The sequence below is a fragment of the Coturnix japonica genome, chromosome 4 (assembly GCF_001577835.2).
Source record: "Coturnix japonica isolate 7356 chromosome 4, Coturnix japonica 2.1, whole genome shotgun sequence".
Taxonomy (NCBI): domain Eukaryota; kingdom Metazoa; phylum Chordata; class Aves; order Galliformes; family Phasianidae; genus Coturnix; species Coturnix japonica.
Window position 1 is genome coordinate 28,054,759 of NC_029519.1, and position 27,859 is coordinate 28,082,617.

The 27,859-nt window shown below is 36.8% G+C and overlaps 1 protein-coding gene across 1 annotated transcript; it reads left to right on the plus strand.

The window, feature by feature from the left end:
• The first annotated feature begins 220 nt into the window (after positions 1-220).
• EDNRA (endothelin receptor type A) lies at positions 221-27,859 on the plus strand. The gene is made up of 8 exons (XM_015861153.2): positions 221-570; positions 3,050-3,530; positions 13,303-13,430; positions 18,703-18,901; positions 22,600-22,752; positions 24,809-24,942; positions 25,308-25,416; positions 25,967-27,859. Exons 2-8 carry the CDS (start codon positions 3,129-3,131, stop codon positions 26,105-26,107), a joined length of 1,266 nt encoding a protein of 421 aa, XP_015716639.1. The 5' UTR covers positions 221-570; positions 3,050-3,128; the 3' UTR covers positions 26,108-27,859.

Sequence of the window (27,859 nt, forward strand, 5' to 3'; positions counted from 1 at the left end):
GCAAGTCAGGGAAAAATGCAAACAAAAGCTGTGCATTTAATCATATCTTTTTCCCCCAGTCTGGTTGCGGCTCGTAAGTCGTCTGATTCAATCAGACATACAACCTTTGCGTGAACCCAACACGCTATTAGGAGGCAGCTACAGGACTGGATGCATTCCCAAAGGCTGTTGCTTAAATGAGTCCGGTCAAGTAGTTTACCTCCATTTCAGAAAGGAAACAGTTAAAGAGCTCTCAGTGTTCCCCTGTGCCCGGGAGGCAGCCTTTGTGTTTAACGTTGGCAGGGGCTCGGATCGGGCTGCAGGCTTGTTTTAATTGGGGGAGGGGGCAGAACGGAGAGGACGCTCAGCCTTCAGTCCGTCTTTCCGTTACTGATTCAGCGGAGGTGGAGATTTTCTATCCCACCCAGTGAGCGGCGGGCAGAAGGATCTGCCCAGACTATCCCAGGAAAAGATCTCGGAGGAAATCTCGGCAGCGGGGGCAGCCGCAGCATGAGCGCGGAGCCGGGGCCGGCCGCACGGCTGGGCTGAGTGCGCGGAGCCGGCCGCGGGGCGCAGCCCGCAGCGCGCCAGGTAATGGCGGGGCACGGAGCGACTGGAGGGTGGGGTGAGGATGGATCCCCGGTGGTGGTGCGGGTGGAGGGACAGTCTTTTGTGTTAGCGGGAGAACTGCTAACACAGCAGCCCGGCAGCGAGGAGCGCTCGCTGTGCCGCTGGGAGACAACCCAGAGAAACTCACTTTGTCGGCGCTGCTTCTTTCACAGCTTTCGTGCTTTGGTTTATTAGATCTTGTTTCCACCTCAGCCGCCTTTGGGGCACACAAAGTGCTGTTCACGTTCTAGCTCTTCTTTAACACTCGGAACGCTTTCACTTCCAACAGTATGCCCTCATTGCCATTCTAGGCGCGGGGAGCTTCGAGCCCATACCCATATGTCCCCGAGCCCATACTTTGTAACTGAGCACAGGGACAGCACATACACGTGGCCTGCAGGTCTGCCGCACCGCCTCACACCGTGCGGAAGAAGGAAAATACAGTATTGCTGAAAGTTAGTAAGGTTAACTTGTTCTAAGTTGTAACTAGTAAGGTTAACATGTTAACTACATGAGGCAGGTCGCGGGCTGTTGCTATGCACTGTAATAATACACACACTGTGGATTTGTCAGGAATCCACAGGAATATATCGTTAGAAATAATTATAACACAATTTTAATTTTGCTTCTTATGGGTAAGTTTCTGCTGAGAGGGAAGAGGTGGCAACTGGCAGTTTTGTTCCTAGCTTTGCATGCTGCCTGTGTGATTACCGTGCTACCACCATGTCCATATGGCATGTGCATATTAAGTTGTCACAGGGAAGCATCATTAAATAAGGAGTATACTATATTATGACTAAAACTGTGTGTGGGAGCTATAGTCACTATGGATGATGTAAATATTTGCCTGAAAAGAGTTGTGGTAAAAAAAAAGTTGCCTGCTATTTTTGATATGATTTAGAATCCTAAAGCAAAAACACTTCCATCCTGCTGATGTTTGCTGACTGCCCTGCACTATCACTGTAACAGACGTTTAACAAAGAAAGATTTGCTGTTTAGTATATAAAACTTTGAAAGCAAGTGCACAGGTACTCACAGTTGGTCAGCTGGCCATCTCAAATGCACCAAGACAGAAGACTCAATTTGGATTACTGGTCTGTGAGGGATAGGGCTCTACATACCGGGCAGAAATATGCATTAGCATTGCAGAAGCTGCATATAGCCATGCACACACTTTTACAGATCACACAATAAATATTCACAGTGTGGCTGTGTCCAGAGCTTCTATCAGTGAGTTGTCTGCCATGGTTTTTCTGTTGTATATTGTTTTGTTTTATTATAAACTGAGTTAATAGCTCCATAGGGAGTGCAATTAGGATTCATTTAAAGGATCCTCCCAAATCCTTCATGTGAGTCTCTAGAAATCAGAAAGTTATAAATACTTTCTACTCTTCATTTGGCAACACTGACACAAACCACCTAAGGAAACCTCATCCTAAGTTAGATCAAGATTTCAAGGAAATGGATTTTAGAGTGACTTCCTTGGCTTGTACCTCCACAGGAGGTTTCACAGAAGGTTCTATCTGCCCCCTGCAGCAGGAGCCAGCGGCTCTGGAGATACACACAGGCAGTTATACCAGGAAGGAACGCTGTGATGCTTCCTTTCCTATCTGGAAATGTCACGAGTTATCACTTAGAACATTAAACCAAGTATTTTTTTATCTTTGGAAGAGCATAATTTTTTTATAATTAACTTAACCCCTGATAAGGACTGCAACATGAGCTACAGTGACATTATTCAGGAACCAGAGGCTTTTCTTTATCTCAGTACATTGACACAAGCAGTTTTAAGGGCCTTTCCTGGTCAAATGTCCTGAGACTGTGAAAGTCTTCCTCCTAATGTCTTTGGACTTTGGATACAGTGCAAATTTTGATCTTAAATATATGTATTTTCAGTCTTCTGAAATCTGGGTAATTATAAAGTTGGGGGGAAAAAAGCCCATGAAGCCTAATTATTGCAAAATATAAAAAATACTAAAAAAAAAAAAACCAACAAAAACAAATATGGTGCCTATAAGTATTAATACAGCACTGGTACCTCACCTTTTAATTGACAAAATAATAACCTTTAATTTGGTTTAAAATACCCTAGAACAGCTTCCAAGGCCTCCCTTTGATGATATGCTTTTCTTGCGAGACTGTATTTTAAAACAGAGCTTCACCCACCATATTTTGTACCTTCATATACAAATTGTCTCCAACTAAGAGGATTCTGCAGGATCTCATTTGTCTTTGTGTCTTGTTAGAGAATGAACAAATGGGGGCAATCTAGACTTCGGAGTAACACGATGATGATGAACAAGTGTTTACATACTTGTGTTATAGAAAGTGCACAAATACCCTTCTTTCTAAATGAGAAATAGGATGTGTTACCCTACTTGGTGTATTGATGTGTTTCCTTTTTTTTTTTTTTTTTTTTTTTTTTTTTTTTTTTTTTTTTTTTTATTGTTTTTCTCTGCAGGTGAAAAAGTGCTAAGTATTTCACTGAGATACTGAAAAAAACCTGTCTCACTGACTTATTGCTCATTTGGGACTTCGTGATGGAAGCCTTGTATTTACGAATTTCTTTGCTGCTGCTGCTTTTGGGATATGTCCTCTGTGACAGCTGTGACAGATGCGTTACCAATTGGAGTGATGTGGGAAACAACCTTCCCACTTCCTCAGGGATTGAATCCAGCGTACTCCCCACCACTAGACGGCCCCTGGTATCCAACCAAACTGTCAAATGCTCCCAGCAGACTAAGATTGCTGAAACTTTTAAATACATTAACACAGTGGTATCTTGTGCTATTTTCATCGTTGGAATGGTTGGGAATGCAACTCTGCTGAGGATCATTTACCAGAACAAGTGTATGAGGAATGGCCCGAATGCACTGATAGCCAGTCTGGCACTAGGAGACCTTATCTATATTGTCATTGATATTCCTATCATTGTGTACAAGGTAGGATGCAACAACAATACCTTTTAACTGCAGTTTCCTTACGAGTACACTAGTTCTCTATGGTTACTTCTCTGTCTAAGTAGTACTCCTTTGTCAATGAATAGTTCACTTAAGAAAAAACACAACTCACTTCCATTCTACAACAGAGTTCTTGCTCTCAGGTCTAACCTCTTCTTTGAAATACATAGCTCCTAACTATATTTACGCTATATCAAGTAGTTTTTCGTGTATTCTAACTGCTGTAGCTAACAAAACAAATTGTGAGAGTAGACTTTTTATGAACTGTTCTCCTACTTTATGGACATACAGTGTGAGGCTAGTTGCTATTTTTGGAATAGCCTATCCTTACTTTATGTTTTGACAGAAAATACCCTGTGATCAGCAAGATTCATGTTATGGCTGCGGAGAGACATTATGTCAGTTACGCTGTGAATTAAGGTTTTAATTCAACACCCATAAAAAACAGATTTTTGAAGTTATTTCAGGGCTAGCAAGGTTAATTGTATCACAGAACATTTTGGAAGAATCAAATTTCATCTGGTTTTCTCAAAGTATAAAGTAAGTTCAGCAGTTCTGTCCCAGTTGTTCTGTCTCTTTTTAAATTTTATTTTCCATTTTAATCAAACAAAGCCATAAGGTAGTGCTTTTTCTAATGCAATATATGTTTACTAACGTAACTTGCATGAATAGGAAAAACTTCTTCAGAAGAGGGGTCAGGCACTGGAACAGCCTGGCCAGGGAGGTGGTGGAATCACTGTTCCTGCAAGTATTCAAGAAGCATTTAGTTGTGGTACTAAGGAACATGGTTTAGTGGGCGATATCAGTGGTAGATGGACAGTTGGACTAAATGATCTTAGATGTATTTTCCAATCTTAATGATTATAAGATTCCAGGACAGGCTTGAAGGAATGTAATGAAGTCCTTTATGACTATATCTATCTCACTGATATTATCTTGTTTTAGAAAATCTTCAAATAATTTTGTATACTTCTATCTGTATCCTTGTGGATTATGCAATCAAGCTGATGGTTGATCAGTAAACACTTAAGGCATTTCTGATAGTAAACATAACATTAAGTAGCATAATGAGAAAGATTATTCCTCACATTTTGGCATTTAAAGATTACTGAAACTTAACTTTTAGGTACATACATTTTAAACAAAACAAGTTAATGCATAAATTTAGATTAAGTTGTGTTCCATGGTTTCAAATTGGATTCTTAAATTGAAAAGAAACACACACCAGTGATCTATTGACATAGTAACTTGACCTGCATTATAACACAGGCATTGATACAGCAAGATCATAACAGCTTGAAATAATTAATGAATTAAAAATATGTATACCTACATACATTTAATTTCTAGAGAGGCATATAATCTACAGTAACATGCACTACCTGATTCTGATCCAACAGTAGTATAAATTACAGATAAATCTTTAAACTTCTGAATTTAAAAATGGGAAAAAGACTGATAATCATCATGAACATAATTTAATGGAAATGTTACTTTCTACGTTCCAGTGTCCCATCTGGAAAATACAATGTTTAATTTAATGATAAGATAGCAGAAAAAAAATATTTTACAATAACAAGGTAATGCATATGATTGGCCTCTGCTTGATTTCAGATTACCCTTTGTCTTCCATAGCTACGTGATGCTTAATGAGACATGAGATTGGGTTTTTCCATATTTTCATTCTCAGCACTAAATTGGATTTGTAACTTGGACTACATCTCCTGTACTGCATTGCTGTCTTTATAGGTACTTGCTAGGGCATTGTCCTAGTTTCTTTGGAATGTTTGATAAGAAAATTAAAGGAAAATATGGCATGTGTTTTTTCCAAGCTAATTTTGGGAAAGAATAGGTATTCTTACTACAGAGTCTTTTCTAACCTTTCCAGAGCTCTGTTGTATCTTCACAGTGAAAGAGAACTAGAAATATGAAATTAATTTTGCCTTTCAGAATTGCCTTTTCATAGTCTTCTGAAAATTCTTAAGGAGCTTAGTTAAAAGCAACAAACTATATATTTTTAACTCTTTTTATTATTTTGAAATACATTTTTACAGTTCACCTTCTGACAGTCTTTGTGTTCTGGAAGTTCACTAACCTTGCTATAACGTGCATGATGAACTGTGCTATTGAACATGACCATAGACTATAACAAAATATCTTTCTGGACTGCAAGGAAGTATTTGATAATTAAAGGCTGCAGATGAAATTGCAGATCTCTGACATCAATGTCAACTCTTACACGCTACAACTCAGAATTAAAATCATGATGACAGCATAAACGTAGCTTTTAGTAGTTTAGAGCACTTGACCCTCCAAAATTATTTACTTAAAAATTCTCATGTGCAGCCACCTTGTTGTATAAGGTTAGATGCACGTGTTCTGAACCATGGGCGTGTTTGTAGTATATACAGTGAGTGCTATTACTTCTGCTTGGAAATTATTATTTACAGGGCAATTTTCAAATTACCCATTCAGAAATATGACTACCTATGTTTAAAGTTAATTTTAAATTCCATTAGGTGTCTTTTGTATTTGTATCTCAAGAGATCTTAAAATCTGTGACACCTTCTAGTTCCCCTTGTTGAGTGACAATATAAATGATGGATACTAAAAATATTATAATCATCTGAAGGTGTCAGTGACAGCTAGTGAAGGAAAACAAGTACTTTTCCTGTTGTTTTAAAGCTTAGATGTTAAAAGTGTTTTATATAATCAGTTAGTTATTTTAAACAATCTTTTAGCTGCAGAGTCAGCCTCATGTTCTCATAAATTTATGTTCTAAACAAATATCCTATATAAATACACACTTAAGTCACACACTTAAAACCTTATAAGTCTGATCTTCCTTCTGAGGAGGACAAAACAGCTTTAAAATCAGAATCAGAGTAAAGCAAGCATTCATTTGCATGTTAAAATGACCAATCATACAGTATTAAGATGGCCAGATTCTACAGTACAAAAGCTTGTAAGACAGCATAATTGCAATGTAAAATCAGAAATAAGTATAATTACTTTCCTGAATCATAAGGTAGCTTTAATTACTCCAAAAAAAACCAAACAAACAAAAAAAAAAACCAACAAAAAAAACAAAAAAAACCAAAAAACTTTCAGAAGATAAATTGTTAATTTTACTGATACTCAGATGTATTTTACAGATCTTTAGAAAGAAGCAGTTAACAAATTATAGTAATTGGAAAATTTAAGGTCCCAGGAGGAATGAGTCCATGATTCTGTTATGCACTTCCATGATTAACAATGATGTGACATTAAAAAAAAAAGAAAAAGGAAAAAGAAAGAAAAAACAAAGAAATTACATAATTGATGTCAGTTACAGATATGGCCACAGATTTTTGATGTTTTTATCCTTTCTTTACTGTACAGTAGACTCCAGAATTCCCACTTACTTTCTCCAATTACTGTAATTATGTGGTGGATTCCCCTTAGCAATTTGTTAAATGGATTGAGATGTTAGTAATATTCACTAGCCTCCTTTGAAGATATTCTGAATATATTAAAGTTCCATCAGGCTTAATTACCTCTAGTATAGTCACTTACAGGATCAAATCAATATTAAAATTTGTAACAAATGAGCTAGAATGATACTAGAAAGATGCCAATTATAAATCCAACCCTAATGTACTGAACCACTCATTCTAACAGAATTTCATTTTCAACCACACTTACAGCACCTGGACCCAAATAGTTTTCTCTTAATGCAAAACATGCAAATCTCTGATAGTCACCATATCAAATCATGAAGCCTCCAAATCAGTGAGAATTATGTATTTTCAGTGAAAAGAAGACTGGGAACAACAATGCTTTGTGGTGCTGTAGAGGTAAGGTTAAGGCACTGAAGAGAGAATTTCATACCTCCTTTTCTAGAATCAGGTGATATAGTATGTCCCTGAAAGCTGCTGCGTCACCCACATTACCCATCACTGCCACACACACACTTGCAGAAGATAAGTTTGGACTTCACGTATGACACTTTACAATATATAGGCAGGAAGAGCAGAACATTCATCCATAGCACCACTGTTGACTTGGTTGTACTCTAGAGCATTGGAAAGCCCTTATAGCTGCTGCTGCCTGTTTAGCACTGGCTAGTTTAGCAGGAGCAGGAGCAAGAACAGCAGCTTCTCTCCATAGAAAAATTTCTCTTGCTTCTGAAACAGAAAGTTTCCTGAGCTCATTAAGCTAGAAATATTCTAGGTTCAGATTCTCATTTCTGGAATGTCAAAGCTCAGCATTAAAGATGTTACTGAGAAGCTTTGAGTGGTCTCCATTTGCATTTTTTTTTTGAAAAAAAGAAAACAACAAAAACATATATGTATCTGTTTAAATGAATTCTGTTTCTTGAGAAAGACACTACAGCAGATTTATGTTAATTTTATCATCATAAATCTTAATATTCTTAACTCCTTAAGTCATCATATTATAGAAAAGTAAATGAAACAAACAAGCCAGTTTTAACCTGTTTCATTTTTACACACTTTTCCTTAAATATTTTACCAGTATAATAGAAAAGACATCTACTCAGAAAAGAAAGCATGAGTCCACCTGTCAAACAGCTCATGACAGTAGTGCTTTCTTTAGTAAACTACATTTTCTTACTCAAGTTTATGTTTACTGTCAATGGCTTCTAAATCTGAGTGGTTCACCTGGAACATTATGAAGTAAAATGTAAAAGTTACCTGTCAGTAAGCAGACATTTTCAGACATTTTCTCTTCCATAAAGGAAGACTTAGTTGAGGCTTTTTTACTCATGAACACTTTTCAACATCAGAGCAAATGCAGAAGCATCAATCACCTCTTCTAGATCACAAGTTATCTGGCCTATCTGATTGCTTTCACTGACAGAATATTAGACACAAACAAGGCTGATAACCAAGTGTTACAGTTTTATGATTTTTGGTTATTGGTATTCTACATCATAAACCATTCCAGCCCATAAACCATTGACACCATTGACACCAAGCATAGCAGGAGGGATTCTGTATACTAACTGAGCAAGTGACATCCACAGTAGTTATAGTTTTGTGCCGAAGCAGTGTAAGGACAAGCCCATAGCAAACTACTATGCACACAAGCACAACTTGCAGTTCATTTTCCTGAAGAGGAGGAGCACAGCTTGAGAAACAGTGTAATTAAGAGGATGTGAAGTTTGCCATCACTACAGAACAACCAGAAAAAAGAATAAACTCTGTAAGCAGCAAAGCATCACAGGGGAGGTGTCTAGAGTTTTCTGGAATGCTTTGCTGCTAAGAAGATTTTTGTAATAAATATAAAAATCTTAAAGAGAATATACAACGTAGGATTTATGGTTTTCACCTGTTAAGTGAAACAGAAAATTCTTGTTCAAAATCAAGGCTTTTTTTTTTTTCAGGACCTCTTCAAGGTGTAAGAACTTGTGTAAAAACTATACATTCCCCAGATGCCTAAGTGAGAGAAAATGACTTTGCCCATTTTCACTCAGCTGAGCTAAGTGGTAGAATAAGCTGTAATAGGGCAATAGAGGAAAGAATGTCTTTGAAGTTACTCCTGCATCCCCACAAAATCTTTCTTCCTTCCAAAAGAAACAGTCCATCTTGAAACCCCTTAGAAATTGGAAATAAGATAGCTATTGGCTGTACCAAAATTAAGCATGTATTTCCTGCAAAGAGTAGCAGAAGAGATGCAGTGTGTCTTCATCATTTAGGTGTAAGCAAAATACTAATTGATACCAAAGTCAGCAGAAGCCTGAACCTATTGAATCACCTTGATATTCTCAGTGTTAGTGCACTACCAAGGTTTGTCCTGTTTTCCACTTATTTTCCTAAACTCAATGCCTTTCCAAAGTTGAGGACTTTCACCCGAGCAGTGGGAAAAGCAAATAGTGGGAATACTTAAGAGATAGGCAGTAATCTCTCTTGTTCACCCTTACAGCTCTCACATGCAAAGTGGTGGAGCAGAGCTGAGGCATATATCTGGAGTGTGCAACAGTTTGTGGGTACTAAGGCAAAAATAGACATGTCATCCTGCAGTGCAATTCTCTTAAGGGTACAGGATTTGTAGGAAGAAAAAGATTTGAAAGGATGAATTCTTGTGTTGTGAAGTTTCATAGGAATAGAAAGGGTCCTGGCTAAGTCACTAAATCAAAATATCACAACCAAAATGCTACAAGAAAAACACTTCTTTCTAATCAATAAGTCTTGCACGTTGGAGACAGGAACACTTCAGTCAGAATTACCATCTTTTGTCACTTAATGTAGTTAAGTCAGTATCCTCTTGGATGCTTCTGTGTGCAGCCAGATTCCACCTGAACTCCAGCTGAAAGAGCAAGTACCTTAAAGGTACCTGTCTTCAAGGCCCTTGCCTTAAAACAGACATACGCAACTGTAGGTGACAATTTAAGACAGAGATGCACTAGCACAGCTCAACATTTCCTACAGGAAACATGACAAAATCCCATGTGATATGACTCATATTTCATTCTATGCCATGTTGCAGGGAAAGGAAATCACCCTGTAATATACTGATTTTATAACTCCTACTCCACAGTTAGAAGATGATGGTAGCTTATGCAACTAGAAGTTATGTAAACAGTCAGAAATCTGCAGTTCTGGACTCTGTATCCATCACTGCACAAACTGAATACAAATCAGGGAATAAAAAAGGATATTTCTATTTGTCGTGCTGAAGACACAGCTGAAACTTGACTGCCAGAGTTGTGCCATCAGAATCACTAAGCACCTACAGCTCACAAAATTCAGGAGAGTATCCAGCACAGGGGCAAGAAGTTTTCGGGAAACAGATCTTGTGTGTCTGCACAGCAATGATGCCAAGCAGATATAGGAAGAGGAGGAAGATTCTAGAGCAGTAAGATGTAATTAGAGCAGAAAGAGGCAGATATACTAAAACCTTTGCTTTTAACCTCAGTGCCGTGTGGCAAAGAGAGAGGACATCTTAAAACGCAGTTGTTGAACCAAAGCAGGTTTTAAGGAGTCATTTCACATCCAGCATCCAACTCAGCCCATCTATTTTGGGCTGAGTTTCAGGGTCATCAACTGCCTTTAAACACACAGTATCAGCATAGAATTAGATAAACACTGGATGCATATGAGCATGTACTGATAAATGCTCATGCGGTTAGATTATAACATTCTCTTTTAGACTATACATAAATTGCTAGGGATGCACAGTGGGACTTCATCTATGTTTTGTACATCATCTAGCATGCTAATGGGGGTTAGAAAATAGCAACAGCAGTAGAATAAAATCAGCTGAGTGACATTTAAAAATCACTGCTAAGGAATGTTCTCAGCACTGCTGTCTTGTTTGTTCCGAGCTGCAGCATTGGGGCAGAGAGGCCATAAAAAGGAGCAGGAAAGCGGGGATACACAAGGAAGCTGCAGCTTTCTGGTCACTACGTTGAGTGTTTTTTTTTTTTGATGTTGTTGTTGTTTTTTAATTCTTTAGAACCTTGAAATTTCGGTTCTGATTTCGGTGTAAAAATATGATGTTGACTGTATTCTTTTCTGGTACAGGAATTGCTCCACAGTTGAACCTTATGAAATACTCTTAGGCTGCAAATACACAAGGGAAAAAGTGCACTTCCTTTGCTGCAAGTCTTATTTTGAAAACTCTGAGATTCTTTGAGTCGGGTTGCAAAAGCAGAATCCATTTGACCAAGTCATTGAGAACTAGGATACAAGTTGGCATAATCAGCCCGATTCCTCCAATCCTCATGGCTTGAGGGAAAATGTAATCTGCTAAAATTTTACCTCCATTTTGTTTGCAAATTAAAACATGCAAAAGCACTGGAAGAGTGGAGCAAGTAGTCCTGGTACTGTATCTGAGTAAACCAGAACTGATTCAAGTAAATTTCTGGCTCAAACTTTTTGTTCAAAATGAATGTGCTACTTCCCTCTCAAATTTCCACATTCTGCTAGAGTAGAAGAGAGGGCAACGGACTTGTGTTGATGCAAAATTAGAAAACCGCTGACTAAAAATATCTACAGAAGAAAAAAGCTGGCACCTGATCCAAAGGGAAGTAATGAATGCATAGCTGATGTGGAATGATAATGGAGGATACGCATGGAAATGATTACAAAGTTAATCCTAAAAATCAAGCAACTTGATCCTGATCCTAGTGATTTTGATTAAAATCAACTTGAAAAGAATGTCTAATGATTTGGTACTGACGGTACTTCAATTACTGGAAAAGTATAAGAAACAAAAGGAATAAAAAACTTTTCATCTTAAAAAAGGAGAGCTTCCTGGGGTTCAGGGAAGATGTGTACATGTTGAAACTGTGTTAAAGCTTCCCTGTGAGGGAGTAATAGCTAAGTGAACCTTTTTCAAGTACAACACTTCTCTTTTTGAAGATAATATTTGCTTTATAGTACCAGTTTCACAGTCAGTACAAAGTGCTTGTTCATTTTTATTGCTGATGATTTGCTACTGACGCAGACAGCGCACACAAATTGGGGGCTGTTTTTCTGTTACCACATAGATTGTGATTTATAATGATAAATCACTTTTGGGGCTCTATTTAACAACTGATAAAATCGATAATTCTGCTAGAACCTCTTTCCTTGGCAACGCCACTTAGCTTTCATTAGGTGGTTCCTGAAAACTATCCAGATTTTAATCAAACCCAGATACCATATGATCACTAACTGTTCAGAAAGTGAAGCTGAAATTCCATTTGACCACAACTGATTGGAGATCCACTTTGGGTTCAGTCTGGTCTTTATTTCTCAAACAGTTTTTCTGCAGCCCCTGACATAAACTAAAGATTCATGCAAGATTTTCCATCAAAAAGCAACAACACACCTCAAAAGCATTAATTCTATTGTTGCCAATTCATCCAGAAGATAATTCTACCAGAGCTTTCAATGTATTTCACTCAGTCTGTACAGATAATCCAGAAGAACAGTTCAACAGCTTGCTGACATAATCTCATTACATTCATTACAGAAGGTTGTGACAATCGCAAAATCTTCAATTCTATTGATCCATTAACTATCCTCTGGCACAAGGAGATTTGCTTTTGTTAAATACAACTGGCCTAAACTGGAATACCATTGCAAAGATGGTCCTATTCTGTCTGCACTGGTATTGATGTCAAATAACATTCTCAGCTCTCTTTGAAGAAGGAGAGTTCTCAGTATGCAAGAAAAAATAATACTGATCTAAACCCTAGTGACCCATTCACATCTTTCCAAATAGATGCCTTTCTGTTACCACGTGTATGATGCTAGTCCTTTAGACTGTAATATGGAACTAATTGTTTATGTGCACTATCTTCTCCACACGCAATCTGGCAGTGAATACTGACATGACTTACACAGCAACACATTTACAATGACAAGAATCTACTTGCATGCAAGCATGGGAATTTAGCTCTGAGGTATTTTATTAAGAACTATGAATTATGCTTTGAATGCTTGGTTCTGGGATGTGGTAACTGCAATCATTTATGATGGGGTCGAGTTAGGTTTTCAGTATCAAATACTAGTGGATGAAGCACATCAACAAAAGATCTTTTAACAATACAAGTGTAGAAGGTCAGCACTAAGCTTTAATTTTCACCCTCTGTGCTTCTACAGCAGCAGATATTTTCCAGACTCACTTGGTACTAAAGATATCTTTGAGGTATGAAAAACTCAAGATTAAAATGATAATGTATAAGACAAGAAAGAATTACACTTGTTACATACTTGCTAAGCTATTGTTCAAATATTCTGATTATTTTTTATCTTTTCTTCAGCTCCTGGCTCAGAAGTGGCCTTTTGGAGATTCTGAATTTGGGCAGTTTCTTTGCAAATTCCTTCCCTTTATACAGAAGGCATCAGTGGGAATCACAGTCCTTAATCTCTGTGCACTTAGTGTGGACAGGTATGGTATATTTCACGTTTTGGACTGACATTGTTCTTCCTCTTACAGTTTTCCTGTAACTGGGAGCACTCTGCACATTCTCAGTGATTATACTATAGTCTACATACTGCTTTTTGATATCCTGGCTATAACACCACACCTGTAGTTCAAATTATAATAAATTATAATTGGGATTTGAGTCAGTAGTCATGTGATACACTGTTTCATATCTGAGCAGGATCATAAGCTTTGGTCTTAAAAATAATTCTTCAACTCATTAGCTATATACTACAATTACAGTGTTTATGACTCATAAAACCAATCAAATTTATTGAAAAATTTATCAGAAATGTGCTCTGATAGTTTGACGTTGGTATTTTGAAAATTAATGTTTTGTTCAAAAGTGTCCAAGAAGGTACATAAATAGTATGGGAGAACAACAGCTAATTATTACTTTGTGCTTTTTTTATGTGTACATGTTAAGCAGTAGCAGAAGTAAAATTCACTTCTGTTAAATCTCTATCCAAATCCACTCTGTGCATTAAGATAGTGATGCAAAGATAAATGAAAATTGAAAAAAGTTAGATTAATTGTATATGAAAATGTGATGTACAAGGTTTGCAATAAACAAGTACTGAGTAGTATCTATACCCAAAATATAGTTCCTTATTACATTAGTAACTTATTAAATGAACTCATTAGTTCAGTAGAAACAAACTCCTCAACTAAGTGCTCTGTTTCTTCAGTAAGTCTGAAAACTGTAAAAAGAATTCTTCTCAAACAACGTCTGCTCGGTAGAAAATACAATGCCAAAGACTATTCTAGATCAATCATATATGAAACTTACAGTTTGTTCACAGAATTCTCAGCAATGCAGTTTCACTAGCTGTAGTCCTATAACTACATACATTTTTATTAATTGGAACTCAGCGAAGCTATTTTTTTATATATGAATGTCTTTTTGCAAGCAAATATATAAGTAAGCTAATCCTTAGAAGAACCAAACACTATTTCTATTTGAGTATAAAATTTTGTATGTGATCAGACTCAGAATGCTTTATTTCCTCCTCTTAATTACACGCTTCACCAAGGACATATTATTTATCAGCTGGTACAACTGCAGTACGCGCCACAGTGTATGCATGTTAGAAAACAGGTATGTGTAGCTAGTGTCTTGTGCTGGCTAACCCAAATTGAATCTGGGTTAAACTGACATTAAAGTAGGATCTGAAAGCACCTTAAGCAAACTATGTTAGGCACTGGTGTATCAAGCACTGTCAGAACACAAAATTGTACATCAGCTATTTATTATTTTAATACAGAAAATGAGTAAATAGGGACTTGCGAGCTGTCACAGTGGGACTGTTCCTGGTCTATGGGCTAGCTCTTTTTTTTTTGTTGTTGAATTTTTTTTTCCATAGAAAAGCTCCTGAAAAGTACATCATTTACAGCTAGTTTAAGTGCTTATGTATGGGACTGCATTCTGCGGGTTAGAAATAGATGGAGTCACTTGCTATAATGAATTCAGAGCTCCATAGCTTTGGTAATTGTTTATGCCTGTCTAAATCCCTAACTCTCCTTTGTACACCACAGCCTTGATTTACAAGAAGATGTCTGTTCTTTTCGAAAGGGACTGGTCCCCTTGTTAACTGCATGCCATAGTGAAACTCTACTCATTATTAGTTCCCCCTTGCACAGAATGGCTTGCCCTGACAGTGTGTTAAATTTTAATTGTGCATTCCCAAGGGGAACAATGTCCACTTACACATGGTCTCAAGAGGCTGACAGAAAATACCAAAAGAGTCATCACCCTTCAGAGGAAGCTCACATTTATTTCAAATGCCTCTCAGGCATTTTTAAACTCTGGGTCATGAGGATGGTGACAGTTTGACTCTATTTCTAAACAGTCCCTGACTACGATGTGGAGAAAGAATATTTTCCTTCCTGAACTTTTACTTTTGCTTATTTCTCAGACATAACAATTTTGATGAGAAGATGGTTTTAAGAAGAGTGAAGATATGGATATCATGTCATAAATAGGCACTCTTGCTTCTTTTGCCTAGAAAATTCATAGGACACTCGGCTTAGTTGCTTTCATCTGGACCAACTTCCAGTGAGTGTATTAGATAGACAAGATTGCATTATCAAAACAAAGCAGTATAAGCTTTATTAAGAGTTATTAGATTAATATCAATATATTAATGACTCCTAATTTTAATTTAATTATTATTTTATTATTAACTTATACTGCAGTCAACACACAGTGAGGTGTGTTTAGAATGAGGAACTGCTGTAATCTCTCGCAGCAAAGAGGAATAGATTGGTATCAGCAGAAGCATAAAATGCTAACCTTTAGAGTAGTTTTATGTATAGAAATTTTGTGATGCAATAATCCCTTGCCCTTAAATACTGTGTGTCTTTGAATACAAGTAGCAGTATGGCCTGAAGAATCTGTGAAAGCAAGCTGGAATAAATAGATAAGAATAGGAAAAAAGAGAGGAAACAGAGGGGAGAGAGCAACTGAAGGGCACAGTGTACTGAAGTTGACAGCACACGAATGAGCAGCAGAAAACAAAACAAAAAAAAAAAGAAGCCACAGCACTAAACCTGGAAAAGGAAATGACATGGAAAAGAGCTGAACACTTTAGACATGGTTGGAAAGAAAAAGAAAACAAACAGAAAAGATAAAACATGAACGTAGATTTTAGATTGAGGAATTAAATTTATTTCAGTTCCCTGGCAGACATCCAATGTTATTTTTTTTTTTAATGTGAGGGAAATAAACCCTGCAGTATTTTCCCATTCCTAATTATGGGATCTTTGTGCCTAGACAAAGATTATGCAAATAATAAAACTTACAGAACACCCACTTGAAACATTTTACTACCACTATTTTTCAAATCGCTCTTAGAGCAATGAGCAGAGACCAAGTAATTGCAGGCTAATACATATTCAGGAAATTCTGATCTAATTAGTAAGCTTCTTATCCTTTAGGTGAAACCATTCATAACATTTTCCAGTCAGTAATTCCTCATTTGATAGTTATTTGAAATGTGAACTGAAAAAAAAAAAAAAAAAAGACAAAATGTATGATCCAGATCCTTGCTGCTGTGCACACTGATCTCCTGTTCAAAGCAGACGTAACTGGAAGTGAAGATGTATAAAAGACAGTGCAAGAAAGGAAAGAATTAGATTCATGATTTACAGCTTCTTGGTATTCACTTACATAGTTGCACAGGCAACAAAGCACAAATTTATTTCTTATTTGAAATAGTACCATGCACTTCCGTAGCTGACTGAACTGATTGCAAGGTTGCCAGTTAGTAAAGAGCAAACTGCAAATTCTCATGGGCTTCTTCTACATGAGTAAACTTGTCTCCCTCCTGAGATCTTTTAGGAGATAAGAATACATCTAGAGGTTTTCATTTTTAATTTGCAACTCCACAATACATTAGTTTGCTTCAGTATGTTCAAAATCTTTATAAATACCCTTCAATTAAAATGTTGCACTCAGAACCAGTTCCTAGTGCACCTGTGACTGTGCTATGTATGATATTGCTACAACTATCAAAGCCAAGGTTTCTCATCTGCTTACTGCAACCATTTTAACATGGAGGGAGGGTTTGATACAGGGAATCAGGAGAAATGCCATATATGTGAGTCTACAATTCTATTCTAGTGTTCTGATTATAGGAGAGGTATGGTTGCCTTTAATAACAATTTTTTACTGAAATCAGAAGCCTAAGTTCTACATACTTCAACAGTTTTATCCCATCAGAAGGTCTTCACTACTTCCATTTCAGAAGTTCAAACTCCAGCCATTCTCAGTACAGAGCATCTTAATCTAGAGTTCTCAACTATTCTTTTCCTTAAACCCTTGCCATCCTTGAGCCCATGTCAACACTCTGACTTCCTGCAATCATAACCTTCTCAGCTAAACACTAGTTCTACTAGAAGCCTGTGTAGCATTGTAATTCAAAATGAGAAGTGCTTTTACCCTGTGAAAACAAAATACAGTTTAGAAATTGTTACATTGCCAATTACAATGCACATGCTCCAAAATACTTTTCAGATTATTTCAAAAAGAAAACCAATGTTTGTTCTTTCCACAACTTTTAGATAGTTATCTTTGCTAAATTTCTGGAAATGCTAAGTAACTTGTTTGCTACAGCTATGGGTAACGATAACAATCAAATTTGCTACTGAAAATTTAATTTATGGACTGGTATGTACTCTGTATTACATTCCTCTCAGTCTACTCTCAATAATTTTTGAAGCTTTTGATCAGAGCTGACAGAGAGGTTGAGGTTTCAAAGCCAATAAATTCCTACAAGATCCTTGAAAACAGGCAGAGAAGAGAAAGACCAGCAGGTTCCCTGTTCCTGTTCCCTGAAGGAGGGGAAAGCTGCAGCCTGTAACAAGAATCTAGCATATGAGGGACAGGGAAGGTAAAAAGGGGAAGAGGAAAAAGGAGAAATGCTGTAAGTGCATTTGCTGTATTTGAAACTATTTTTATCTGAGTTTCAAGCTATGAGTTGCATTCATGAAGCAAAGCAGGTTTCAGTAATTCCAGTTTTGTTTGTTTGTTTTTTAAACAGCAACTTGTATCTAGGGGATAAAGTTGTGGAGGAAATTGCTACTTTTGGCATGGGCACCCTTAGCCATGCTCTTCATTTTGGCAGAAATCTCAGCCCCTGCATTACCTTTCTGATAACTCTGTTGTAATCTAAGGCCAAAAGAGAATATACCTAATAAAAACAGTATTTTTAACACTAAATAGTGTAAATAAATACATTTTCACATGATGAAGAGTATTTTCACAGTATTTCACCACATGCCAAGCCGACCACTTTAGACAGCACTGCTGTTAAAGTTGATGTAGCTGAAGAATATAGTTGCTTCATATATTTTAATAACAGCTACTGCGTTACAACGAACTTTTTTTCCTGTTGTTACAATCACTTGAGCTAGTACAAAATACAGTCTGTCCTTACAAACCTTTCCTACTTGAATTAGTAACCATAAGCACAGTCCGTACAGCAGAATGCCATACAATCAATTGCCTTAGCCTAATTACTGCATCCAGCTCTCTACTATCCACCCAATGATGTGCTCTACTGGGTGTCCTGGGTGGCTTGACAAGCTGGTAGAGTCCTTGGAGCAGGCAAGAAGAGCAAGCAATACAAAGCTAAGATGTCAGCTTTAGGATTTTACTTCATGTATCAAAATGAAGCAAGACATTTAAATTTGAGGAAGAGATTAAACGTTGTAAATTAATGTCTGTCTCTCGCAGGTATAGAGCAGTTGCGTCCTGGAGCCGTGTTCAGGGAATTGGAATCCCTATGATCACTGCTATTGAAATTTTCTCCATTTGGCTTCTGTCTTTCATCCTGGCTATTCCAGAAGCCATTGGTTTTGCTGTGGTACCTTTCAGATACAAGGATGAAAGTTATGTTACTTGCATGCTCAACCCTACAAATAAATTTATGTTGGTAAGTAATATCCTTTCCTCTCCTTTTTGAATCCACTGTATAAAAATTAGACACTTAAGATACACTTAATTAATCTGTTAAGATGCAAAATGTAATCTAATATATATTGGTGCAAAGAAGAACTTTAACGTACAGGTAGCAGTCTCTACTTTCACTTAGTAAGTACCAAATGTGACTTTACAACATTATTCATTGCTAGGTATTCTTAATAAAGAAATCTGCAATTTGGGCCTGATTATAGAACAATCACGAGGGTAGTCACAGCCCTAAGAGGTCTTGTGTTTCTAGGTATAACACTTCAAAGCTCTAACTTAATTTTTCCTATTTAAAACAATTGTGCAAATTCAGAGAACAATCCCTTCATTTATCAGAAGTTATGGTTATGAAATTGACAGACTCATATGTCCAACCTAGGTAGTGATGGCACTGTTAGCTGTCACCTAAGCAGTGCAACTCAAAGAGAAATGCCTGAGTACACACCAGTATTCTTTGGCAAATTTCATAACCCTCAGCTGCTGTGCTACTGCACTTTTTCAGTTGCAAATACCCACATTAGCTTGTTCAAAGCAAGTCAGGTGAGTAGTCACTACAGAGTTGACTAATCTTTACTGCACAGAGGGATGGTGATTTTGTGCTTGGTCTTATCCTGTGAAAAAGGAAAAGAAACATATTTTTCCTTGTGAACCCAATGAAGGGCCATCCATCATTCACAAATTAATTAAAAAAAAAAAAAAAAAAAGTAGAAAAAAAAGGATTTCTTCTGTTTTGTTGTAGGTAATTCAAGATCCTGAAGGAAACTCCACACTTTTCTTGCCCCAGAATTTTTAATGACAGAAAACTGTTTTCTGTCTTCAAGTGTCCAATACTTCTACTTTTATCAGATCTTGGGTTAGATCCAATGTAATCTCACATGGCTCGGGTTAGAACTGAGAAGGGTGAGGCAAATGAAGTGAGGATATGTATAAAATAAAAAGGGTGCATGGATTGTGTTTGTCAATGGAATAACGTCAACATTGGCAGGGCTACACAGGCTGCAGAGATGGCAGTCAGAAACAAGAGAAAAGCAAATCTTTAGTGGAAATAATAAAGGTGAAGAAGAAGCGAAACTGCCCAGAACTTACAGTATATTTCTCAACTATACTGACAGCATAGTTTATAGGTAGTTAGAAGTATGATTTAAAAATGCATACTGCAGTAAGTCTTTTCTCTGCAGCTGTGGTTGGACAATCAGTACTTCCTGTCTCCCTGAGAAAAATGTTTTACGTTTTTCTCATCCTGTTTCTCCAAAGCACAGTAGTTCAGGTCTCCCACAGGCACAGTAATGATTATTTTTCTGTTCTTAGCATAGTTAGTAGAATGGCTTGGTTTGTTTTGTATGTTGGCAGGAATTAGCATCTTTTATTTGCTCAGAATAATTCAAATATCTAAATCTCTCCATACCAATTTGATTTTTAAAGATATAGATCAGCATTCAGGTTAATGCTGAGAATAAATGTTGGATGCATTGGTCAAAAAGAACACCGTGTTTCAGTGTATTGCGAGTACAAACAAGATTAAAATAGAAATATTTTAACTTTAAATATATTCACTAACACAAACATGAAAAAAAGCAATTACTAAGCTTAGGGAAGGGTTTATGATTAACTTTTATTTTTAATACGAGAATTTATTCAAGTTTAAAGAATACAAGAATTTATTCAAGTTTATTCTTGAAGGACTTGAAAGGTTCATGCTAGACCATGATTCCCTAGAGGCTGAGTGCACTAGGAAACTTGTTTAAAATGCACATTTCCTGTAGAAAACTAGTTCCATGTGGGCTTTCAAGACAAACAAAAGAATGTCTACTTCTCTTAAATCAACCCAGTTTTGTGCTTTGATGTAAGCTTTGAGAAAGTCAGATTCCATAATTAATCATTTGCAGACATTTTTGTGTAGGATTTGTAACTTCACAAAGTCAGGTTTTCGTACAGAATTTGTGTACTGGTCAGGGTTGTGAAATAGGACTGTGAATGCATTGACTGACACGCAATACTCATGAAAGCTGGTTAACAAATGACAAAACGTTTCCCTTTTAAATATAGTGTGGATTCACACAGTATACATTTTATTGTGCCGTCCAACCAATGTGCTTCTAATCTGACCCATAGGAATTTTCCACAGAACAGGCAATTGCTCCATGTATTTGTAATCCTTTTCTCTGCAGAAGGAGTGGTAATTACATTTCTCCTCAGTACAAACTCTTAAAATATGAGGCATTTTGCTCTCTGCTTTTCTGCTGGCAGAAGCTCAGACCCCAGCCAGGAAAATGCAGCCCTAGAGGAGTGTGTAACTATGCATTAGACTGCAGCCCCTCCTCATGCAGGGATGAGATTACACTAAGGCGGAGGAAACAAGCTAATGAGCACAGTTCAGGATGCCTCTGGGTGGGGCTGTGGCCCAGATACCAGCGGCATTCTCTAAACTAGCAGGCTCAGTAAGCAGCTAACTGTTGGGTTTAGAGGGCGAAAAATAAAAGCCATTTTCTTTTTCTTCAGTAAATCAACTCTCTGGTGTAACTAAAGCAGATTAAGAAATGAACACTAGTAAATGCTAGTCTATTGCATTGCATTTGTTTCCTCCATCTTTCAAAGTTTAGTGCTGTTCAGTTTTAAATGTAAACAAAATGTCTTCTTCAAACAGGATCTGTATAATCCTCAGTTGTTAGCATTTTGACATTTGGTGTGGGAACCATGATTGTTACAAGAGCACATCCGCTAGGAATAAACAAGCTTGAGGAAAGATTAGGAGAAAGAAGGTTCCCTTTTATACATATCCATCTCAGTGACTAATAATATAGAGACAGGAAGTCTTTAAAATGTCATGTCAATGTGAATTTCAGTTCACAATTTTGGCTGTGCATGAAGTTTAAGAAATAAGATAGAATGTTGTCTTTAGCCTGAAGATATCGCTGCCTACAGAAAATAATAATTTTAAATATTTTTTCAAATATAGTATATTTAGTATGGGAAATACTAACTTAAACCACAGCTAACATTTAAATTACACAGGAAAGTATAGCTCTATCAGTTCCTTCAGGGTCCTATCACAAAAGTCAAATGGTATGGAAGGAACGTAAAGGGTTAAAAGTAACCATACCAATAAAAGACACCAGTCCTAAGCTTTGCATATATCAGACAAACACCTATGAAGAGGCTCCTATCAGCCCTACATATAAACAAACCAACTACCAACCCTTTCGCTGATAAGGAAAGGTGGCTAAAGTTACAAGGCATTTTGAATTTTCCTTTTTTGGAATAAAGAACAGAAGCTGCAGAGGTAAATGGTATTTCCTGAGACAGGCGTTTAGAGACATTTGTTATCTCAGACTGAGTGTCTACATTTTGGCTTGCACATCATACTGAAGTTGGAGCTGAACACCTTTTCTTGAATAAATCTTCAAAAAACACAATCAAAATTCATTTCTTCTAATACAAGACAGGTTGCAACAACAGTACAGGCAGATTGTCACTGAGGTAAAATAAATGTTAAAATGCCACAGTTCACATTTTGATGTTGGTTGAAAGTAGATCCTACTGAATGTTTTTTAGGGCTGTTTACAGACACATACAAGCATACTAACTTTCCATTTCCCATATCTTTGTGGTACTTTCTACTGAATCATATGAAAATACCTTCTATTCTCTTTACCTTATCCACAGTTTTACAAAGATGCAAAGGATTGGTGGCTGTTTGGTTTCTATTTCTGCATGCCACTGGCATGTACTGCCATCTTCTATACGCTAATGACTTGTGAAATGTTAAATAGAAGGAACAGCAACTTGAGAATCGCTCTCAGTGAACACCTTAAGCAGGTAAATATTAGGACTACCAGTGCTTGAAAATGATATTCTTCTGTCTTTGGGTTAACTGAGAAATGTTTATGTGTCTAAATACATTAAATTACAGAAATAGGAAGTGAGGATGTAGGTTAGTTCTGTTGTTAAGGTATTCAGTCTATCCTGGAACAAGAGACTAAATCATAACATATGGAGATAATAAAGGCAGCTCAAGAAAGTAATTGGTGTATTACTTTTCTTAAGAAAGTGTGATGGTTGTGTTCTCCTGTAGTTTAATCTTAAATTACTACTGGCTAAATGCTTTGAAATCTAACTTCAAAGATTTGAAAGTAAAAAAAATTTTGCCTCCTTATTCACTTCATGAGTCCTCCCTACTTTAGCATACTTTGATATGCAATTTTAGGTGCATATGAAAAGCCACTCTAGAATAACTTGGTTTAGAATATAGATATTTTTGTCTTACTGCACTGTTGCACTTACCACTGCTGTAGCTTCACTGCTTTGAAAAGCGCAATTGGAGACTAGTATAAACAAGTGATCACAAAGTCACTCACAGAACCATCAGTTCTCACTATAATGTTTTTGCAGTGCTGTCTGATGTTTCATTCCTAACTGAAATTTAAAAAACAATCTGTAGCTTTTCCTCTGCAGTTAGTCAGACAACAGGGTATAATATTAATGTCAGCCCTTCAAATTCCACTTTCTTCCAAATTCCACATTTACAAATATGATTCCCCACAGCAGTTCTCTCTCTAACTGAGAGAGCTATCTCAGAGACTACTTGTCTGCTGCCACATTTCAGAGCAGGGCAGACCAGAAGGATCCTTTCCTTCCACAGATTTTCCACTTTTTCCCCCCTCATCAGACCCCAGGACTTGCAATCCAGACCATCCTGAGGCCACACAGACTACTCTACCCATTAGAAGGACAATTGTATGTTCAGGGGAATCCTCCCCCAACCTTCACAACTTAATAAGCAGCGCCAGCAAGCAACTCGGACTGGATCCTGGAGGATGAATTTATGCCTCCATTTACCAATACTTGTCCCTTTGTTACTTTTTGCCCTTCTTCCTTACTTCAGTCTTGTCCACATTCATTTCTAGTCATGGTCCTTCTATTTTGATAACAACTGCTATTTTAAGAAAGAAAAAGCAATAATAGTGCCTAATGAGACTTGCTCATACATTTAAGTTTTTTAATGACAACCTTGAAATGCTTATGCCTGCCACACTACAATGTCAGTTCCAGAGTTGGTATTCTTACTCCTATTTAGTTCTCTTTATCAAATCCACACCTACCAAAGAACACTGCTAAACATCGTCCAAAATCCACTAATACATCAGTAAATCTTAATGGATATTTTACACGACTTTCAAATATAACTTTCCTAAGTATTGAGGCTAAGCTGTAATTTTGCTTGTAGAAATACTATGTAAGAACGTCAAGATCACATTGCAAGGATAACAATAAATTTATAATACTCTGCCATATCCTTTCATGTAACAGGTTGCTTACTAAATATAAAATAATCTATCATGGACATCCTGACTAGATACATCGTATGATAGAATCATTATTGACAATTGAGTTGGGTGCCTTGAGTTTACAAATTACCTCACATCAAGGGTTACGAGAAAGTGGTTTTTCAAATAAGAGTGATTTCTGTTTCCTAGAGGGTATGTATGTTTTTAAAGATAGAGATTTATCTGAAAGATTGCCAAAAAAAGTAGCCAAATATAGAGGAATAAGAAAGGCTGGGAAAGCTGTACGGTGTAGGACTGCTCAGCAGTGGATACTGCTAGGCTAACAACTACTATGCCCTGACAATGCTTGGTGTAATCCAGCCATGCCAGTTTCAGTGCAGTTTCTATAGCGGACTGCCAGAGTTAAAAACAGGAGCCCAATTAAAAAAAAAAAATAAAAATCAGGAACACCAGGTGGTCTGAAATCTGCACTTTGGGAATCCTTGCATGCTTACCTAAACAATGTAACTTGGCTGCTAACACCACTACAAACTCTTACCAGTATGAACTAAGTACAAAGTCATAGTTATCTTTACTTATTTTTCTAGCGTCGAGAAGTTGCAAAGACAGTTTTCTGTTTAGTAGTGATATTTGCTCTTTGCTGGTTCCCTCTTCATTTGAGCCGAATTTTGAAGAAAATGGTATACAATGAAAGAGATCCCGGCAGATGTGAACTGCTCAGGTACTGTATTTTTTTCTAACAACCAGTTACTTATAGCCAAAATATTTAATGTCATACATTTGAAGATTATGTAAGAAATGCCGCTGTGCATGCTACTTCACAGTTTTTCAACTACATCCATTTTCAGGTGGATGTCTTAACGGCATAGCATACTACAATAAATACTATATATATATTGTCATTGTAATCTCTTTCCTGGGGCTTTTTGAACTTCTATGAGAGTGTTCATTGTAGGTATCTTATTGTAAAAGATTAAGAGAGGTGAGAAAGAATTCATTTCTGTGGTGGAAGAGATTGTAAACACAAAAACATTTATGCTTCTATGCATATGAAGAATTTATAAGTTTTACTTTTTTGTTTTCTAGTTTTTTGCTGCCACTGGATTACATCAGCATCAACTTGGCAACTATGAACTCTTGTATAAACCCAATAGCACTCTATTTTGTGAGCAAGAAGTTTAAAAACTGTTTTCAGGTAAGATCTTTCTGATACTATGTCCAGTTGATAAACAGTATTAAATCACTCGGTTATGATCTGTTTGTTCCTCACCTAGGAGGAGAGGCATGCAAACGAATAAGTTGTATAAACTGCCCGCTAGCAGGTCATGTTGCAGACATGTCAAACTGAAAGAGGAAACTGTCCACTTTATCTGAAATGCTAAATCAGTAAATAAGTTTAACACAGTCTTCACATGTGAAAAATCAGCAAGATAGACACGCTCTCCCTCCTCCCCGACCCTTACATTTTGTTTGAATTGCAGTGAGCAAGAGGGGGAAAAAAACAACCACCTAACTTTTACAGTGCTTGCTATGAAAGCTTTTATTAAATCAGAAACCTAGGCCAGGCCTATGTGTAACTTTGTGCCTTATAAACCATTTGCAGTCCAAGGGTAAAAACTTTGCACACGTGCACCTATCTCTCGCTTTAACAAGAATCCTCTGTTCATTCTGAAGTAAAAAATAATGTTGGTAGTGTTCATAGAGCTGACAGATTTGTGATAAATTTATTTTCTTCAAATTTTCAGTCATGTCTTTGTTGCTGCTGCTCCCAATCAAAAAGTTTAGCAACTTCAGTGCCCATGAATGGAACAAGCATTCAGTGGAAAAATCAAGAATTAAACAATCACAACACAGATCGAAGCAGCCATAAAGACAGCATAAACTGAAACCTAAGGACTCTGACACCACTTCAGAATCAATCAGGAAAATAAATATCATGACAAAGTTGTTTCTACAAGAAACCTAACGAGCGTTCCATCATCAATTCAGAAGTGTACGCCCTCATAGCTATCTCTAGAGTTGACAGACTACAGCTGTGATGCTTTGTGAACTGAGATTTACTGGATGGCAATTCTGTCTCAGAGGTATGTTGAGTATAAATCAAAAACAAAAAAGACATGAGCCATAAAGGTAGTTTGCTCTTCTGAACCAAGTAGAAACTATCCGGTGTCTAACTGGTATATCACTATCTTCTTACCTGATTGTAACCAAGAATTATCACTATGGAATTCTTCTGGAGACATCTAAGTGGAATCTGTGTATATTTTCTCTCTGCCCATTTGTCTTCCAACTTCTGTTTGTGTGGTGGATATATTCCACACACCACTACATTTTTCATGTTGTCATTGGTATTTTTATTCAGGCTTATTTCGGAAAATGTTTTGTTACACATCAATATGTTATTTACTTATTGTAACATAAGTCATGGCATCAGCTGGGCAATTCATATTTATAGCACTTCAGTACTCAAAAATAGGAAGAAACCATACAAAAGAGCATCAGCATTTGGCACTTAAGCACAGATTAATACCAAAAAAAAAGAGGTACTAGTGATGCAGTACTGTGCTGTGTTATTTATTTTAAAGCTTGTACAAAATAAACAATCTATATCAGCAAAGTGAATAAAAGATGTCCTCCGACAGGCATCTTACAATGTGTTTTCAATTAACCTGTCATGTTAATTCTTAAACTATATTAACCTATTAATCTACTTAGACTATAGCTGCTTTAAATCTGTGTCAAAATGAGAGTCACTGGAACACAGTGAAATATTAATAAATGTGTTCAAAGAGTTCTGAGAATATGATTACTTCCATAGCAACTATGCATAACACTATTTACACACTGTGAACAAGAAGCTACTACAGTCATAACCAACACAGAACCATGGAAGTCCATAAGAGTTGTATATGCACACAGGGATTCTGTGCCTTTTGCTTACAGAGTTTCTCTGTCTTACTCTCACCATGTTCAAAAATTTTAATGGGGTTTGATAGTTTATTAGAAGCATTAACCATACAAGCGCTGTTAATAATGTGCAGAAAATGTTGCTTGCATACATTTAAACAGGCATTTTACTTATTTCCATCCATTGTGGTTACATGGCAAGAGATTCACTATTTGGCTATTAAAAAAATTAACAGGTAGCCTTTTACTCAGTAGTGGAATTACACAGTACAGTGTCAGATACGTGCACAAACCTGTCAGAAAATCCATAACATTTTTTGTGCCAGGTAAAAAAAAACAGTAGCTAATTTCCACAATTAAAAAAAAAAAAAAAAGTTACATTTCAAATGAATGATAAAAACCTCCTTATTTTTTATTAACAAGGTCAAAACACGAGGACCTACAGGGAAGTCTGCTGCAGAAATTTCCCAAACGTTTACATTCACACAGATCTTCTTATGTATATTAAAAAACGTTTTTAACTTATTTATGTATTTTTGTCTCCATGGTATGTGTTTATAAGTACCTATAAAATTATGATCATGTTATTAACATAAATACAGTCTGCTGACAGTGCTCTGTAGCAGTGCATTCAATATGTGACTCGACTGAACTTTACTCAAAACTGTTTATCCTCCAGCTGTATCAAAAATCATAGCAAATAAGTAACAATGCTTTCAATGTGAAAGGCC